The 19,410-nt window shown below is 38.4% G+C and overlaps 1 protein-coding gene across 5 annotated transcripts in view; it reads right to left on the bottom strand.

Annotated features, from left to right (window-relative positions):
• Positions 1 to 19,410, bottom strand: part of DGKB (diacylglycerol kinase beta) — a 364,064-nt gene that overhangs the window by 317,568 nt on the left and 27,086 nt on the right. For 3 of the 5 annotated variants that reach the window (XM_075746081.1, XM_075746082.1, XM_075746083.1), the window contains exon 2: positions 16,138 to 16,398. In XM_075746081.1, coding sequence (XP_075602196.1) covers positions 16,138 to 16,207 — 70 coding nt within the window. In that variant the 5' untranslated portion in view covers positions 16,208 to 16,398. Of the gene's footprint in view, positions 1 to 16,137; positions 16,399 to 19,410 lie in introns of those variants that run through there. The other 2 variants (XM_075746080.1, XM_075746085.1) reach the window with 2 other exon arrangements.

The raw sequence follows: 19,410 nt of genomic DNA, 5'->3' as shown, positions 1-19,410 counted from the left end.
CTCTAATGTCTATGGGGATATGTTGAGCAGTATGGTGTTCTGTAAGCAATGGTACCATGCTTTATTAAAGTCTATTAGAGTGGTTTTAAATACCACTGTATAGCCAAACATAAGCCTACCGTAAAATCAGAATTTACTGAATGTTATTTAGCAGGTAACATGCTTCCCTAATACAATTAACAATAAATGTAGGATATGTCATTTTTACTTGGCATTTAGGATGATCTAAGCTGGGCTGTTCCACTTCTCCTGCAGCCCCAGCCCTGTATGTCCTTGTTCATTCTCTTACAAGGTAAATTCTACTAAAAGGCAAATTTTTAAGCTTGGATGGGGTCTCACATTAGGCATACAGGAAAACTGTAGCCACATTTACGCTCAAGTGTCTCACAGAGCAATGACTTAGTTTTGTTCCAACGCTTTTCTAACATTGTGCGAGCTTAGTAAAATAGAGCTTATCCCAGACTGTGCATTAAAAATATGACAGAGAATAAATGACTTACTAGCTTTCAATATGTATAAGATCATGGCTTCAAGATAAGTCATATAATAAAGACCCAGTCTCCTGAAAGTAGTGACGCACAATCCTCTGCACCATTAAGAAATATGCCAGACCTCTGTCAGAATATCTCAAGCTTAGTGTCACTCACAGATAGCAAACCAGAGAATATATTCATATAGGTCACACTAAAATAAAGAATCTATGATTTACACTCCTCTTCTGTATCTTCTAATAAATTCTAAACCTGGAAAAAAAACCCTCAAACCCACCCAAGATAAGATAGGGTTATGAATGTAAATAAAACAGCTAGACAGGAGGATAAATTATTTTAGACCACAGACTAAAGGTTGAAATTTTTGGAAGCTGCCTTCAGAAATCAGATCACCCAAATCAAAATCCTAAGGCAATACAGAAATCTCTCTTTAATAATTTTACTTATATTTAAAGTTACATTTAATATAAGACTGTGGAAACTATTTGCTTTTGTCCCAAATATCAAATTTTGTCCCAAAATCAAAACAACTTAATAAAATTTTTAGTAGAAGTTTCCTTTGTTAAAAGGAAAACCAAATGCTTCAGTAGATAACATATTCCAATAAACTTGATATTCGTATTCAGATTTCACTTTACTCCGCCCCCCAAGTAAAAGATTAAAATATTTAATTTTGCAAGCCTCCAAATGTTTCAAAAGGAACACCACAATGTTTTGTTTCATCCAAAGAATTTGTTGTTCTGTGTGCCTACAAATGGCACTATTATGTAAAGATACTCTGATTAGCTTGAATCAGGCACTGGAGGAGCTCTAGAGCTCCTGAAATAAACTGAAAATAGACTCCAGCTGTGCTGCTCCACCAGTTTACTGCTCATTTCTGGTTTAGGAATCTTTACACTATGCTGCAAAGTACAGCACAAGCATGTTGCTTCTCTGGGAAATTCCCAAACATGACAGCCTTTTATTCTTGTAAGAAGATCAAAGTCAGCACCCACAATGCGGGTGCATACCCAGAGCCCCTTTTGGTTGTACACAGGTTCTGAGTTTTAGCCATGAGCTTTCCCTGGCCAAGCAGGGTCGTAAGGATGGCCCGAAGCAGAAGTGGAGAGCTGTTCCTGTGGGGACTGGACGTGGCACTGCTCCAAGAGGATGCTGGAGAGTGAAGGGAGTAGGATGTGAATCCCAGCAGGGAAGGGGTGGGAATGGGGACACCCATCTGAAAGGGCAGGGGGGACAGTTGCTCACCGCTGCTGAGCAAGTAAGGAGGAGAGACTGCAGGCAGCCGCAGCATCTCAAAAGCTCAACAGAGCAACACGGCTGCCGGTGCTGGGCTTGCCCTGCGCATAGAAAATACCTATCAGAATTCAAGTCATTTCTCTGGAAATTTCAATCACAAACACAACAATGTGCATCATATGGAGTTAATCGTAATCACATAAAAGTGGGAAAATCAGAATGAAGGCTTCCTATTCAGCCTGCTGTATGTCCTGTGAAAGCATTGAGCACTTTAAAGATCAAGAATTGACTTCCATCCAATTTTAAAGGGAACAGCTATAATTCAAGTTGTTTAAAGCTTGCATGTGACTCAGTAGACAATTTGAATACAGAAAAACAAATACATTTTTAAAAATTATTACTTCTTACTTTTCTGAGAACACAATGAATTAATTCCTCCACTGGAATACTGTATATTTTTTTTTTATTCTCACCTGACCTTCTTCCCAGTTCTGTAGCTTCTTTCTTTATTCTAACCCTCACATAAACCCTTGATCAGTTAATGCATACTACCTTGCTTCCAATTAAGCTTGCTTTCCTCTTTGTCCTTATTTGTATTTTATCCAAAATTTCCCCAATCTTAATTGCTACTGCTTTTTTCACCTGTGCCTCCTAACTACTCACATTTTATTCCTGATGACTACATACTTACAATCTTTTAATCAAAATAATTAGTTAATGAAAATCAGACCTTATCTGCCTCCTTGTTCACTCTCTCCATGTTTGTACTTGATCTGCACCATTTTTTAAGGCAAAGGATTCATGTAATTTTAAAAATCTATGATGTTCTATGATTAAAAATAGAGAAAGCGTGATAAAATGAAATGGGATGGTCTTTTTCAGAAGAAATACTGATAATGAATTAATTTCACAGAGAACAGCAATGCATATCCTGTACAAATTAACATTGTTAAAACAAAGTTTAATTTTTATGAGTCAGGAAGATTTAAGATTAATTTTCTCAGTTTTTTCAAAACTCCAAAAACAGACTGCTAAAAAATACTTAGAACTTCTAAGACACTATTTAAATTTCCATACCTGCAAATGGAAACAGAGCAGAACATTCTACATTCCCTTAAAATGACTATTAGAATTACTAGTTCAACAGCATTACTGCATAAAATTTCAAAATGCAACTGGATGCCAACCAGAAGAGCAGTTGAAAAAAATCTCAGCTCTGATAACAAGCTCCAGAATTATCTACTCATGGTCATTTGGCAAGGGCTTTTTTTTTTTTTTTTTTTTTTTTTACATAGCTCCATTGATCACTGAAGTTATGCAGCATAAGCTACTAGACCTTTATCTAAGACTAAATATGTACAGTGGGGGGAAAAAAACCCACACTCTAGAATACACATGCAAAGAAAATAATTTTTTTTCAGGATTATACAGAAGACCACTACTTACATTAAATTGAAAACCAGTATCAGTTGAAGTGGGAATCTCTCCTGGTGAAGTGTTGTTTCATGAAAGATTAGGACAAAACTGATATTCTGCATAACTATTAACACTAAAAACTGATTAAGAAAAAATGCATAATGAAAATAATGAAAATTTGCTCTGATAAAGGACTTAGTTCTCCTCCTTTTGTGAAAGGAATGAAAATGTTTCCCATTTCTTCCATCTGTTTCGTCTTTATGCAACAACAATTATTGGTTTGTAGTAACTAAACAGGTGGCAGAAATGAGAAGCATTTTCATCTCTTTCAGAAAAGGAAAAAGAAAATGAGGTAGAAACCACTCTTCAAAACAGAACAGGGCATTGAGACAGCACTTATGGAAAAGACTGAGCAGATAAACACAAGTATTTACTAAAACAATGCAGAAATCAATTCCCTAGAAATGCTTCACAGTCAGTAAAACAAAGCAGATGATCAACTCTTTTCTAAGCTAAAACTAGCTGTGGGTATGTGTTTTTATTCTTTTATCACTCTTTATTCTTGAAAGATAGAAGCATGGGTATGTGGTCTCTAAGAAGCTTGGCCTAAAACCACTAGAATGCTATTAGAGACAAGTTCATAGTGACATATTAGCAGTTTGAGTAAGAGGAGCACTTATAAAAACTCACCTGCTGTTATATACAAGACTAATCACAATTAAAAACCTTAACAGAGTTTGCCTTAATCACCACCTCGGAACGCTACACGTACCACACTCTGGTACTATAATTTGTGTAGCAGCCAGCAGCAAGTGAACACAACTTCTCTACCACTGGCAGCACGAACAGCAAACCCGTATGAACAGAGCTCTTGTGAACCCCTGGCTGCTACCTACCTGACTCCTGAAGGGGAAAAACAGGACACTACAAATTCTTTCTGCATGGGACAAAACAACTTTCTGTACATAAAACATCTCAGGTGGGCATTCCTGTCCAATAAAATTATATCGCTCCTTGCCTTAAACAAGGTCTTTCAGGATAAAAACTGAAGTACACATCAACTGGCAAGTGTAATATAACAAAAAATGCAGCAACATGATTACATTCCTGAATCGTTAACCCAAGTCATTTAGAGCAGTTTATGCAGCTTTATCCACTAGAAGCAACACAACATTCAGTGAGGTCTGACTCCGTTTCAAGCCAAAGACTTTCTGTAGTGCAGAGACCATATTGCTAGTTTCCACTAAAATAATTAAATCGAGATGTGATTATAATCCATTGTGCATAATTATGCAAATTTTGGTATTGCTTTTTATGTCAAGACAGACCCTGAATAAAGATTAATATATTTGTGACTGGAACCCTTACAAAACTTTTCAGATGTATGCCTCCCAGGGACAGGATGCTAAGCTGTCGAGATGACTGGATTTGTTTGGGGGGTTTTGTTTTGTTTGTTGGGGGGGGGGGGGGGGGGGGGGGGGGGGCAGAAGAAGAGGGGGTGGTGTTAGCCAAAAGATGCTACACAGGTTTTGTGGCTAGATAACAAAATGGGGATGGAAAAAAGGAGTGGGAGAAAAGAGAAACTCAGGTTCTTATGAAAGGTGTTAATGGTAGGAAAACCACAAAGTTTAAACTTTTTCAGGTTATTTTTAAAAATAGGAGATTGGCTAACTTTAACCTCCAATATGTACACAGAGCTGCAAAACATCTTAGGAGTAGAGTCTGTCTTGGAGAGTTTGCAATTTGAAGAACAGCTTAGTAGTCCTCCTACATAATCCGTCATTACACCTCTAGAATGCTATTAGAAGGAACTGCTAGTCTGGCACTTGCTTCTTGAAACCTAATCCAGAAAAACTTCTGTGCATGCTTTAATTTAAACACGTAGTTACACTGGGAAATACTTCAGAATGTGCTTTTGTACCTTTTAGGACAATTTAATTATATCTTGTCATTCTTTCTGTGGATCTCTTGAACTCCCATAATCCTCTTAAAGCACCAATAATTTAAAATTATATCACAGCGTCATATACTGTTTGGAGATATCAGATCCTCTTTGGAGGTATCACATGTTAGACTATAGATGAAATAATGAGCTTGGATATGACAAGCAATGTGACAAGATTCATTGTGTCTGAAGCAAAATATAAAAATATGGTTCTCTAAAACAAAACAAAGGAATATGAAATGGGTCAGTATTCCTTTAACTATTAGCTAATTCCTAATTAACCAACATCTTATCTACTAAAATACTTCTGAATAATCATTTCTGATTTATTCTAGAATAAGAGCACCTCCAAAGGGAATGCACGTAGCTTATTTCAAATTCCAGTTTGAGTACTTGTTTGGATTCACCCTCAGCCAAAATTAACTAAATAAGTAGTCAAGCTTTAGAATCAAAAAATAATAGCACTTATGCACATTTTCAGAGTTTAATAATAAAGAATTCATAGAAAAAATTCTACAGGGCTCTCTACAGAAAATTGAATACTTATCTTAGAATAATTTAAATCATTGTTACAAGATAAAATTTGGCTAGCCACTAAGGTTCTACTTGAATTCTTTTCCTTCTGCCCCAGGTCATTCCTCTCAATCTCACCATTTGTTTTTCATACTTTTTTTTTTTTTTTTTTTTTTAAATGGCCACACACCCAAATGTCAAATAAGAATTCTCAAAAAGTCAACCTTTAGGTACTGAGCTCTGGTTTAGCTCCTGTCTGCTGCTCTGACTCTTTAAAAGCCTACTTTGATTTTGTCCTAATCATCTCTTTCTGAGATCCGTTCTTCTCTCAGTTTCCTTAAATCACTCAATGCATATTAAAATCACTCATTGCATACAACGCAATGCTGTAAAAATAGTACGGGTCTATGAATTTTGGTCTACCAAAAATTGGTAGACTCCAACTTTATTTGAAGCCGTTTGTTTTGTTTTGTTTTCCCATGGCTTAATTTTCAATTATTTTTATAATTTTTTCCCTCTTCAGGACTTTCATATTTTTCATCCCAGCAACTCTGAATCTCCTACATTCCTGCTACTAAAATAGTACAGTTACCATCTATTTGTAACCTTAGTTCAAAACTAATGTACTTACCTTGCCACTCTTTCTTTGCATGTCTTCAATCTGCTTTCATCATCTCTAGTATCATTTCAATAATTTCTCAAACTCTTAGAGCCTATCCAGTACTGAAGCACCTCTGTTCAATAAAACACTCAGACACATACTTAGTATACAAACTGCCTTCCCATCCTCCTCTCCTAACTGTGTTTCCTTGCATTCCTGTGTTTTTCCCTGTGTTTCCTTCCATTCATTTCAACCTCCACAATATACAGGCTATGCTTTCTTCTAAAGCACTGATGTCAACAATGACTGCCAAGGTCTTTAAATGGTCTTTAATTAATGTATTCTGATACAGGCAAGGATGCTAGATTCTGTCCTATCTCTGTAGTGAATTTCAAACATAAATAACATACTAAAAGCAGAAATGACCCTCTACTTAAAAAAATCAAAACACAAACAAACAAAAGCAAAACCAACAAGAAACAACAGTTAACAAAGCATTTTAAAGCTATCTATCTGGTATGCCTTCATGAATGAAAACATCTATGACTAGGCCAGTTAATTCTGGGAAATACATTCTTCAAAACAAATTCATTATCAATAATTATCATTACTGATACACTTTAATTTGACTGTCTCAATAACACAGATTTTTTATAAACTTTTTTTTAAATAAAATCAAGAATTTATATTTTCAGAAACTGCAAGGAAATACTATATTGGAATTTAATCACAAGTTATTTTCTTAATATTCCATACTGCTTTTAGTAAAATTATAAGTTATAAACCACACAGAATCTGACAGTTCTAGAAACAAATTTAGCAATCAGTAATGTCCTCAAAAAGCCATTGCATTTTGCAATGCAGCCAACAAAACTATGCAGCGACACTCTGAAACACCCACTAAAAATCTTCCAAAGCCACACAAAAACCAATATATTTTTAGTGCTTGAAAAAAAACAATGAAAACATACATAATTATAAGCACATTTAAAATTTTTGTTTCTTTTAATTGGCCGAAAACAACGGAGAGAAATGCAATCCAGGGCCCTTCAAGCCTGACAAATGGCACAGGGAGAGAGGCCTTTGGACACCACCAGGCAGCCCGAAGCTCACTCTTTTTTTCAAAGAGAGACCTCTGATTCTCCATTTGAACCATCAAGAGCAACCTGTCACCTGTTCTCAAGAGAAACAAGGCAGGCAGCTTTGGCTCTCCTTTCTTCAGAAATCCAGGAGAGGCAGAACAGCGCAAGCGGTAGCGCTAACAGCAAAGTGTATTTTCTCAGTGGATGCGTCGGATGAGGAGTTTTCCCCTTCTCTCTTCAGGCATAAGCAGCTTTGCTGGGCTGAGGGGACCTGCCACAAGCTACTGGTTCTTTGAGTTCAAATCCCACAAAAGCAAGGAGGGATCATTCTTTCTCTCAGAGCTATTTTTTTTCAGTTTCTCTGATGAGTCATGGATTGTCATCATTTGAATTACACTTTCAAGCTCTTCTATAGAAACACAAGGACTAAAAATACATGCTTTTAATGAGAGCTGAGATTCTGCCACAGTCACACGGCTCCCCAATTAGTTCATTCTCCCTTCGTTTTGTTTCTTCAAGGCTTGGTGAACTGTAATTCTCTGTTTGTGACATCAGGCTCATTTCCACAGCAACCAATTGAATTATCCCCCAAATCTTTATAATAGAGAACAAGCAATAGGAACAGATGAACTCTTAAGAAACAAAAGCTTCTCACTGTTTACATGCAAATGTCCATAGAAACAACCAAACAATAATGGAAAAGAAATATGGAAGATACATAGAAACACAGGAAATGTAACAAAGGCATAATCAATGTTTATACATTTTACAGTGTATAAATACACGCTCAGTAATTTTATGACCTTATGTCAGACTTATAATAATCACAATATGTGTTCAACGCCAGTAAAAGCTGATGCTGCAACATCGGGCGTTAATGACTGGCAGCGTATATCCGTGCAGCTTCAATGCTAGAAAGAAATCATTATTTTTGACAGAGGGAACAGAAACCAAGGGAGGTGACACCATTTGCCTTTCAGGATTCTAAGACAGGAGGTATTGCTGCCAGCCACAGCACACCATGGATTCCACAGCCACAGAAACTTGAGAACTGGGGTTTCTATTTTGGACTTTGTAGGAACTCTTTAGATTTCCTTCTTGCAACAATACCCTTGAAAATGGAAATGCATAGTCATTGACTTTTCTCCTCAAGACTTACTCGTAATTCCCTTCTATTGCAAGAAAGGACCAGCATTTGGGAGCCTGACTGTATTATTTAAGAACCCTGGATCTATCTGCACGTCTAAGAGTTAATACAAGCCCTGATACTATTGGCAGTGCTAGAGCTCTGACTAACTTAACCTTTCCCAGATACCTAAACGGGCACTATGTCCCCAGTGGAAACACTGGAAACTTACTGGCAAAGCCTAGAAAATAGTATAATTATCCTAAAAGTAAAGGTCAAACACTATGCGGTCTCAGCACAATCAATTCAGTATCTGTATTGTATTGAACTATTGTGTTTCACTGCTCAGTGAGACTGAGTAAACATTAGAATCTTTTCCAGGTGTTGCAATCGCCTTCTCTCTCCCATTCTCACAGATGAAGCAGAAGTGCAAGATGGTTGCAAGTCAATTACCATCTTCTAGTGAGGCCACCAAGTGCTCTTGGTGATGAGACAGTGTCCTATTCATCACACAGCATGCATGGCCAGTGCCTCTCTGTGCTCAAATGATGGGTTTGTAATATATAACAGACTTTTCTAACAGTATTTTATCTCTGGAGTCTGGGATCAATGCAATGTGCTACTATCTAACAGGTTACATCAATTTTTTTCCTTCTCTAATTCCTCTAACATTTCTTCCATGTAAGATTTAAATAGGAAAAAAACTTTGATACTTTCATGAGCTTTCCTAAAATGGACAAATAAAGTGTATGAGCACTAGCAAAACTGAGACCATTTGCTCCCTAATACTTTTGTTACCCCTAAATGAAATTTGCAAGTTTCTGAGCCATCGTATTTTTGACCCTGCCACTCAAATCATCCAGGAACCAGAAGGAGCTCTTTAGGACAGGAATTGAAGCTAAAACCAGCTGGTTTCATTGAACTTTTCCTACTCTGGACTAATTTGTTAACACCTTTAAAAAAAAATCTAAATTACAAGTTTCCTCTAAAGGCCTATTGCCTTCTCTGGTTTTATTGAATGCACTAAGTCTCCTTCTGTTATGATATATGACCTCTTGCTAGCAGTGTCAGTCAACAGCATGCAGCAGTAACAGTAGTGCTGCATTTTGCTGGCTACAATCCCTTTATATCAGAACTCTTGAAGAAGTCAGGTATTTCTGGGAGCATCCTCCATTGTACAGAGGAATAGGGGATCTTATAAACAACTGAGTATGTCCCAATTTTGCCATGTGATAGTCACAAACACATATAAATTCACTATTTTCCTCTCTTAAAACTGTCTCCCTGCAACTGCCATACAAAGTTTCTTGCAGTCAGAATACAGGGGAGGATTCCTGAAATTAACTAAAACATGAACATAATACCGTAGTAAGATCACTTTTAGGATACTCAAAAAAGTCACTCAATGTGACATTACTTTGCACCATCACTGCGTATAATTCAAATAAAATTTTAGGAAAGCCATCAGTTCCTAAAATATTGTTTTAAATTAGAATATAAAGCAGCCTGAGAGGAAAGGACTCAGAGGCTTTCTTCTGAAGAAAAGTAGCTGGAAAGCTGGCTGGCAGAAAAGGACCTGGGAGTGTTGGCTGACAGTCGGCTGAATATGAGCCAGCAGTGTGCCCAGGTGGTCAAGAAGGCCAAGAGCATCCTGGCTTGTATCAGGAATAGTGCTGCCAGCAGGACTAGGGAAGTGATCATCCTTCAGTTGGACTCAGCACTGGTGAGACTGCACCTCAAGTACTGTGTTCAGTTTTGGGCCCCTCACGACAAGAAAGACATTGAGGTGCTGGAGTGTGTTCAAAGAAGGCCAATGAAGCTGGTGAATGGTCGAGAGCAAAAGTCTGATGAGGAGCAGCTGAGGGAACTGGGGTTGTTCAGCCTGGAGAAAAGGAGGCTGAGGGGAGACCTTATCACTCTCTACAACTACCTGAAAGCAGGCTGTAGCCAGGTGGGTGTTGGTCTCTTCTCCCAAGTAACAAGCGACAGGACAAGAGGAAATGGCCTCAAGTTGCACCAGGGGAGGTTTAGATTAAATATTAGGAAAAATTTCTTCACCAAAAGGGTTGTCAAGCATTGGAACAGGCTGCCCAGGGAAGTGGTGGAGTCACCATCCCTGGAGGTATTTAAAACATGCATAGATGTGGTGCTTTATGGACATGGTTTAGTGCTGGACTTGGCAATGCTAGGTTAACGGCTGGACTTGATCATCTTAAAGGTCTTCTTCAACCTAAACAATTCTGTGAAATAAAGTAACTCCTGGATAATTTGATAGACCGTTTAGTCAATGTAAAGAGGTCAGAATTCTCTTCTGTATTGTCCCCTTCCCTAAACAGCCTATTGTACATTAAACAAGTTGGATGCCCTTCTTCAGTATGAGCATGGAAACAGGAAACAAGTTCTGCATACACCTGAGTATCCCTTCTGACTGCTGTGAGAAAGTTCCTCCTTACTGAGTTGTGGACAGTCAATATGACCCTGTTTACTCTAGACAGGTTAACTGGAGAACTGACTGGCTTCTGCTTGGGTAAAAACACATCTGCTGGTCATAGACAAGCATATATCATGGCAGGAACACTAAGCATTTTAAGTCATTAGAGAGCCCACCTCAGAGATCCAGATCATACTGTATTACTGTATGGTTATCAGCTTTTTCCCTCCAAAATGCTCAGCTTATCATACCTATGTTATATTCTCTTCAAGACCTAACACAGAATTCCTGATGAAAGGAAAGAAATCCATTAATACTTCTGCAGATGACATTGATTCATAGATGAAGCTGTTGCAGCGGGTGGAAAGCTGGGCACCAATTTTCATAGGCCAAGTCCCAACTATGACTGGTTAAAGAAAAAATAAATTCACAACTTCGTATCTTTTCTGTTCTGAATTTCAGTCTAACATGAGTCATAAAGTTGGATCTAATAGTCTCATTAATGCAGACTGTATAAAACCACCTTCCTTTGGACAGAGTTCAGATTTTTTTTTTAAGAACGAATCTGACCAGAGCCTAAACCTATCAGATACAATATTTCTATCCCATTTTCTCTAAAGCGGTATACACAAGAATGTACACCACAGATTTAAAATCACGGTTCTTAAGAAAAAAATTACAGTGCTGTATTAATAAACATAGTTCACAGTTCACCTCTCAGAAGAGCTAAAGCAAGTGCCCCATCAAACTCTTGAGTGGGACTCCAATTTTTCTTGGAGATTTTCAGTCTCCAGTCATAGACTCAGAACTAGGATTCAGACGCCACGCATCATCAGCTGGCCCCTTCTTCTGGCCACTCCATCCTCAAAAGGCCTTGCATGCCAAGAGGGGATTTCTCACTAGACCCATTATCCTTCTCCATGAAGTTCTCCAAGCACATGGGGTATTGTACAGGCAGCACTGGCATACTCCATCTTTCAGCCAGTCTGACAAGCTCTGACAAAACTTTGAAAACTTAATTTCCGCCATCTTCACTAACAGCAGCAGAAACACCATACTCCTAAAATCCAATACTTGAGGTAAAACTATTCTCAGTAATCACCGGGAATTTTCTCTCTCCACTTTCCAAACAGCCAAAAATAGCTGGGTTTAGCAATCTGTATTCTTTGATGAGGCCCATTCCCTCATTAGAATTAGCACAATTCCATGTGGCACTAGAAGCTTGGGACCCTCTGAGGGATTGCACAATGGCCCATAGCTGCTGGTGACCAGCTGCCACATCTATGAAGTTCCCCACAGGTTATCATTTATGCCCATTGTAAAAGAAAATTTTTTCTATCTGTGAGGGCCACAAAAATCAAACCCACCCAAGGAGACTCTTGTCACTTAATTCTGGCCCAAAACTTCTGCTGACCTTCCCGTTTCTCTTCAGAGATCTTTTTCACAAGCTCCTCCTTCCTGTTCCCCTATCAAATTCTTACACTACCCAGTTCTTGCAGTAGCTATTGATGCTACATCAACAGATACTGCAGCTGCTGATGCTGTTCCTGTTCTCACAACCATTTCAGTAGCACTCCAACATCTATTTCTATCTTCAGGCTGTGATGGTCTGCCCAAGTTCTCCTCCACCAGCCTGGGAAAAAATCTCTGCCAAAAGTTTTGCAAAAAGTCTTTTTCAGGCTTTTTTCCTGAGGGCACATTTTGTTGACAAACTCAAAAGGACAACACAAAACCAAGCTATTTCCCCAGAGTGCACACGCTGCCAGAGCTCAGAGTCCTTTTCCTCCACCTCCCTCCGCCTACCAAGGGAAGGGCAGACCTTCCATTTCTTTCACAGCCTAGCTGAATCATGAAACAGTCTTGCTTTAACTGTTTCAAATCCCTTCAATATTTTCTCACTTGCTTTCAGAGCAGGATCCTCTAAACTTTCCTTAACATATAATTTGGACCATAGCAGCCATAAAACTTTGTTTAATAAAAAGGAGATACAAAATTCATTTAATAAAAAGGATACAAAAAACCCTGTCCAAACTAATCAAACTTACCATACAGACAATAATCACAATGAAGCTATTTATAATGTTTCTCTCTAATTTCCTTACAATTCAGGCTGCTGCTAGGAGTAGCAGAGGACTATGCATATACCTGGTACTATACAGTTTAGAAGAAACAGTCTTTGTCTGAAAAATCCTGTATGTACGTTACCCTATGCACTTAAAATGACATTTTTAGGCAGAAAACACCCTGCATCTTTTTGCCTTTCACCAGCATTGATCACGAAATCTCAAGGAGAAAAAAAAAAAAATATCTCCTGAGTGTATGTATTTCCCTAGAATCTTCAGGATTTGGTGTGGGCTACATTATTGTTGTTGCTGTTATTATTACTATTCTATAACGAGCACACCAATTATCTCAGTTCTCTTTCTCTTCTTGTATTCTTCTGAGGCATTGTAAAACATGCAAAGATCTAATGCAAAATATTCTCTACTATTCTCTCTTCAGAACAAGAGGAGAGAGGAGATTTTTAATTTGACCAGCACGGAGGACACAGAGGAACTGTCTTTGGAAATAATTATTCTTCCAAAAACCACACATATGCATATTAACTGCAAAGAACCAAGTATTAGGTAATATGCTCTTTGAATCTTAGAAGTAGATTTTTCGTCTTTTTAAAGTAATATTTAAACTGTTCCAAAATATTCATTTGAAGCCCCAAATTATTTAAGTACGGTGAGCAGATGAAGAAAGGTCTTAAATTGGAAGTATAAAGTTGCCTTGAATTGAGCTCAAAAATAATTCAGTAAAATGAAATTATGGATATTCCTTGGATTAATTTAGTGGAAGATATTCACTTACTATTAAGTTCCGAGTGTCGCTTAGAGGGAAATCTTTTGTGATTAGGAACAAGTGGTGGAGAACTGATTCTCCTTTGCTGTTCAGTTACTTTTATGGAAACTGGGAAAAGCTGAGCTGGTACATATTCAGGAAAGAAATTTTACATTCAAGGTTCATGTTCACCAGACAACACACTTGGATCAAGCTAAGAATCACACTATAAATACGTGATGAAGACTACAGGCAGACAATGTGTGGTAGGAACTTCTCAGTGGGATACCAAGGACTGTATCTCACACGCAGAGCTAGGAGCAGGCCTTGGTGTTTGTTTAACTATACGTGCAAGAGTAGACAGGCTATCATCACGCTGACAGAAGATGAATTAAAAGCGGAACTACACTGAACTGGAGCAAAGTGTCTTTCTGTTAGAAAGCTGAAAGGACATATCCCTGTCCAAGTACTAGAATCCATGTGAGTTTAACAGGCTTTATAATGCAAGATTTGCACATCTACTTGGGTGAGTAAAAAGGAGATTTAGGCCAAATTCAGACCTCTAAGCCCAGGATAGGTGGATCTATAATGTCCACACTCCATCAGCTGCAGTTCTGCATGCATAACCTAACTCTGGAAACACTTGAAGCTTTTATCTCTCTATCCTCTGTCTTAACATGGTTTGAAAATTCCTCCTGGCAGGACCTGCGGACCCATGGAGAGAGGAGCCCATGCTGAGCAGGTTTGCTGGCAGGACTTGTGACCCTGTGGGGGACCCGCACTGGAGCAGTCTGATCCTGAAGGTCTGCACCCCAGGGAAGAGACCCACACTGGAGCAGTTTGTGAAGAACTGCAGCCCATGGGAAGGACTCATGTTGGAGAAGTTTGTGGAGGACTGTCTACCGTGGGAGGGACCCCACGCTGGAGCAGGGGAAGAGAGTGAGGAGCGGCTTGGTGGGCACCTGGTGTCCAACCAAGGTCAACCCAGCAGAGCTGTACTAAAGTAATTCCGATTCCAGTGACCTTATTAAGTAGATGTGACTACCAGCCACTAAGAATTTGATCCAAACTCATTGACATCCAAGGTGGACAGTTTTTTGGGAGACTATACCTTTGTTCCAGTACTCACTTTAGGCCTGATTCAAACTAAGATAGGGATTACAAATATTCTATTTGTAAGTTCAAGAAAGTGTAGCTGTGAAAAATTTCCTTAGTTAAAACAATGTTAGAATTTCGGTAAGGATTTAAAGCTGTATGTGGAACAAAATTTCCTTCATCTCTACAGCTTATCCTTTGAGACAAGAAAGTGGCATAGGAAAGAAACATACTTTGGTAATAAATAAAATACTTTAAACTGTAGAGCAATCATTGTAGAAAACTGAGAGACTCAAATACATCTGTTCCAGAAAGTATCATGTAAATATTTCTATCTGGTTTTGTGTTTTTTTTTTTTTTTGGGGGGGTGGTGTTCAATTACATTGCATTATATAATGTATCATTCATGGCTTAACTTGGTACCATGAAAATATCATGAATCTCAATCACATTCCAGTGGAATGTACTATTAATGTTAACTCTAATAATCATAAAATGATTCTTCTGTTAAGATGACTACACTGAAATACAATTAAGTATATGCAGTGATGTCGTAGGCACAAAAAACCCAATTGCCAGTCTTCATTTTACCTTATATGCAAATGTTTCCTTTAGTAATAAATCAACAACATTCATAAGTCATATGAGATTTTATCCTTTTTTGAAAATATAAATTTGGATTTCCTATACAGGAAAATTTCCTAAATGTTCTTGACCTTTTCCAGCTCAGTTCTTATCAGGCTTCATAAGCCATCTCCTAAATCTAACTTCTCATGGTCAGTATCTGTCCTCTAAGCACGTAATTCTGAGCCATTTAAGTTGCTCAGGCAACTTAGAGGAAGTTTTGCCTGAGCAATAACTAAAGAACTGGATCTTTAGTTTAGACAGATTTTTGTTTCTTGCTCTTTCACAGGACAACTCCTCCTTCACATTGTTTGTGGTATGTAGAAACACCTTCATATTGAACATCTACATATCTTTCTCCTGCAATCTCCATGTTTCTTCCATGACTGAGCAAGCTTTCTTTTTAACTACAAACCCCACTAGTGGCCTACAAATTGTTATGGTGAATTTAAGGTAGCAAAGCCATAAAAATATGCTCTCCAAATAACCATGGTCACATAACCCAGAGTCAGTCTACATGGTAGCATACTGGATAATAATCGTTCAGTAAAAATAAAGTTACAGACCCCAACTGATTTTTTTTCCATCCAAAGAACATATCTTTTGGATTAAAAAACATAAGCATAAACCATAATTTAACCTCTTACTTGACAGTGAAAAATATCAATAATATAATCATATTATATTCTGTATTCAAAATATTCTTTATTTTTAATTAGCCATAAAATCAGATATTTAAAAAATTACTTACATTCTGCATATTTCTGAAGCTGAGAGAACTCTCCCGGACTAAGGTTAACCCACTTCTCCTGGCTCGTCATACTGGGAGGAAGGGTCCTTGTTAAATATCAGAAAAACATTCCCTTTGACCCAGGCGATATAAACTCCATAAAGATTCTTAGCCTCAGTTCACAGTGTTTGGAGACTGGAGAGATGGCATCGGTCTACGTGGATGAAGTTTTTGATGCTATGAACTGTTCCCAATGTCTTGGTTCAGTGGCAAGTTACAGCACTGTCAAAGAAGAGCAAACATTAGAAGCATAAATGCCAATTTTATTACTGAAATAAATGTAACTGATAAATATTTTCTTACACAGTTTTGCTCAAAATCTTTCCATAAAACATTTGTCCATAAATAGTTTTGTATGTATTTCCAAACTTTATTTTTATAATTCCAAATGCTTGTGTGGAGCACTGATAATCAAACAATATTGATTGTTTACGATCAAATGGCATCCAGACATCTTGCGTGGGGATGTTTCTGTTTGAGTAACAACTGCAATAGTAGATACTATCTATCAGCAACCTCAGTTCCCTATGATTTTACAATGGAATTCAGGTAACTGGGTTTGTATCCAAATACGCTGTTGTTCAGTGCTGCGTGGCCTTTTCAGAAACATTTGGAAGCTTCTAACTCCCCATGTAAGAAAAAAAAAAAAGATTCTACAGTTTGGTGAGAAATTCACGACAGCTATACAAATATTAACTATTCTAACAAAACAATAAGGGTTTGATTTTTAGAATGTCACTACATTGCCGAAGTCACTACTGTAAATCAAACATAACTGTTGGCACCGTTGCAAATCAGTTCAGGAGGAAAAAAAAAAAAGATCAAACTGTGGCTCCCATCTCATTCCAATTTTAGGCAGTTTTTAGGGCATACCTTACACCACCCCTTGCACAACAGGTAGGATACTTTTCATCTAATTTTAGCCATCTGAAAGTCAGGTACCTCATCTGAGATTGTCATCTAGGGCTCTCTCTTAATCAGTAGAAAGAGACAGGTGGCCCAGACAACAATTAATCCCTCCAGTTTCAACATAATCTTAAAAATGTGATGAATTGCCTTCTTGTGGTATTTATCTCTCGCTATTGATTACAGAGGTTGCCTAGATGACAAGTTTAGACTAGAGAGCTAATTTTAGACCATAAGTGGAATCTCTTTATATGCCTAGCAGTGTATCATTTACAAGGGTCAAATTACAAAAAGAGCAAGGGAAAAATTCAGAGCAGAAGAGACTGACACAGTAATGGAAAGAGTGCTACAGAGGAAGATGTTGGCAGCTGGGAGAGGCAAGAAAAAGGAGTAAGATGTCACAAGGAGGGAGGGGGAAAAAAAAAAAGGAATAGAGTAGCTAGGAAGAAAGGCATATGAAAAAAGACACAGGAAAAAAGACACATTAATCCAATGATAGACAACACCTTTCCCCCCCCACCCCGGTCTTACGTAATTTTTTTCTGTCTTACCTATGAGTATCATTCCTGGACAAAGAAATTCAGGAAGACAGATGCCTCGGTCCCAGAGCATGCTTTCATTGCTCTTAGGCCCTTCTTGGTGAATGATTTGAGTATATGTACCTATCTCATGATCAAGTAAGGCTATCTAAATACAGTAACAGACTACTTGGCAGCTGCCTTTTTAAAATTTGAACCAGAAGAGATTCCTACACTATCTCCTCAAGTTAACATAAAACATAACAATAAGTTGAAAGAGGTAAATCTAGAAACACTGATTGAAAAAATAACAAAAACTAACAGAAGCATGGAGATTGGAAAAAGAAAACATCAATATGGATAACACTGGCCAAGTGCAAGGCGTATTAGCCATCAAACATCAGCGAATCAACATCAGTGCCAGAAAAAGGGCAATAACTACAAAAGCTAAAAGCGATACTCAGTAAGAAAAGCTATCATTCTGTCTTGAGAACCTCAGTTCTCTTGTTTATGACAAGAGAAAATAACTATGGTCAATAGGGAAATTTTAATCAAATAAGAGATGTTTCATTTCTAGCAGTTGATTAGACTGTGTTGAAGACAGTTTTATTTCTTCAAATAGACATGTTTTTCTCATATTCTTGACAACTGATTAGGTTTTACTGAAAATGTTTTTATATTTGCATAATTGATTTAATAGAACCAAAATTTTCTATCACAAATTCATCCAGTATTAATTTTGTATTCTTAACTACATTAGCTTCATTACCTGCAAAAGCTAATATTGCTGAATGCTGTACAGTTAGAGATTATCTCAATTATTTAATATGATTACTTGTGATAAGCAGCCTACCATTGGAATTGCTATCGCTAACAAGGTAATAACTGCTGTGCACTCTAAACTGATCAATCTATTCACGTGCAATACCTTTAGCTGACCACTGTCTATAGAGTTTGTTGTATAGACAGTACATGGGCAGTGCAAACAGATGTTTTCCCATTGACTTCCCCTTCTCCAACTTCGGATCTAAATTACCACCTCTGATATCCTTTCCCCTTTACCAGACACCCGGGCTCTACGGCCCACAGTGTTGCAAGAAAAGGTACGTGACGACACCAAGCTGTGTGGTGCAGTCGACATGCTGGAGGGAAGGGATGCCATGCAGAGGGACCTTGACAAGCTGGAGAGGTGGGCCCATACAAACCACATGAAGTTCAACAAGGCCGAGTCCAAGGTCCTGCATGTGGGTTGGTGCAATCCCAAGCACAACTATAGGCTGGGCAGAGCATGGACTGAGAGCAGCCCTGAGGAGAAGGATTTGGGGGTATTGATTGATGAGAAGCTCAACATGAGCCGGCAGTGTGCGCTTGCAGCCCAGAAAGCCAACCGTGTCCTGGGCTGCATCAAGAGGCGTGACCAGCAGGTTGAGGGAGGTGATCCTGCCCCTCTACTCTGCTCTTGTGAGACCCCACCTGGAGTACTGCGTCCAGCTCTGGGGGGTCCAGTACAGGAGAGACATGGAGCTGTTGGAGCGAGTCCAGAGGAGGGCCATGAAGATGATCAGAGGGCTGGAGCACCTCTCCTATGAGGACAGGCTGAGAGAGTTGGGATTGTTCAGCCTGGAGAAAAGGCGGCTCCGGGAAGATCTAATTGCGGCTTACCAGTACCTGAAGGGGCCTACAGGAAAGATGGTGAGGGACTGTTTATCAGGGAGTGTAGTGACAGGACAAGGGGTAATGGGTTTAAGCTGAAGGAGGGTCGATTCAGATTAGATGTTAAAAAGACATTCTTTACTGTTAGAGTGGTGAG

The sequence above is a fragment of the Balearica regulorum genome, chromosome 2, assembly GCF_011004875.1.
Source record: "Balearica regulorum gibbericeps isolate bBalReg1 chromosome 2, bBalReg1.pri, whole genome shotgun sequence".
Lineage (NCBI taxonomy): Eukaryota > Metazoa > Chordata > Aves > Gruiformes > Gruidae > Balearica > Balearica regulorum.
The sequence above is the reverse complement of the archived record's forward strand: the minus strand, read 5'-3'. Positions and strand labels throughout refer to the sequence as shown.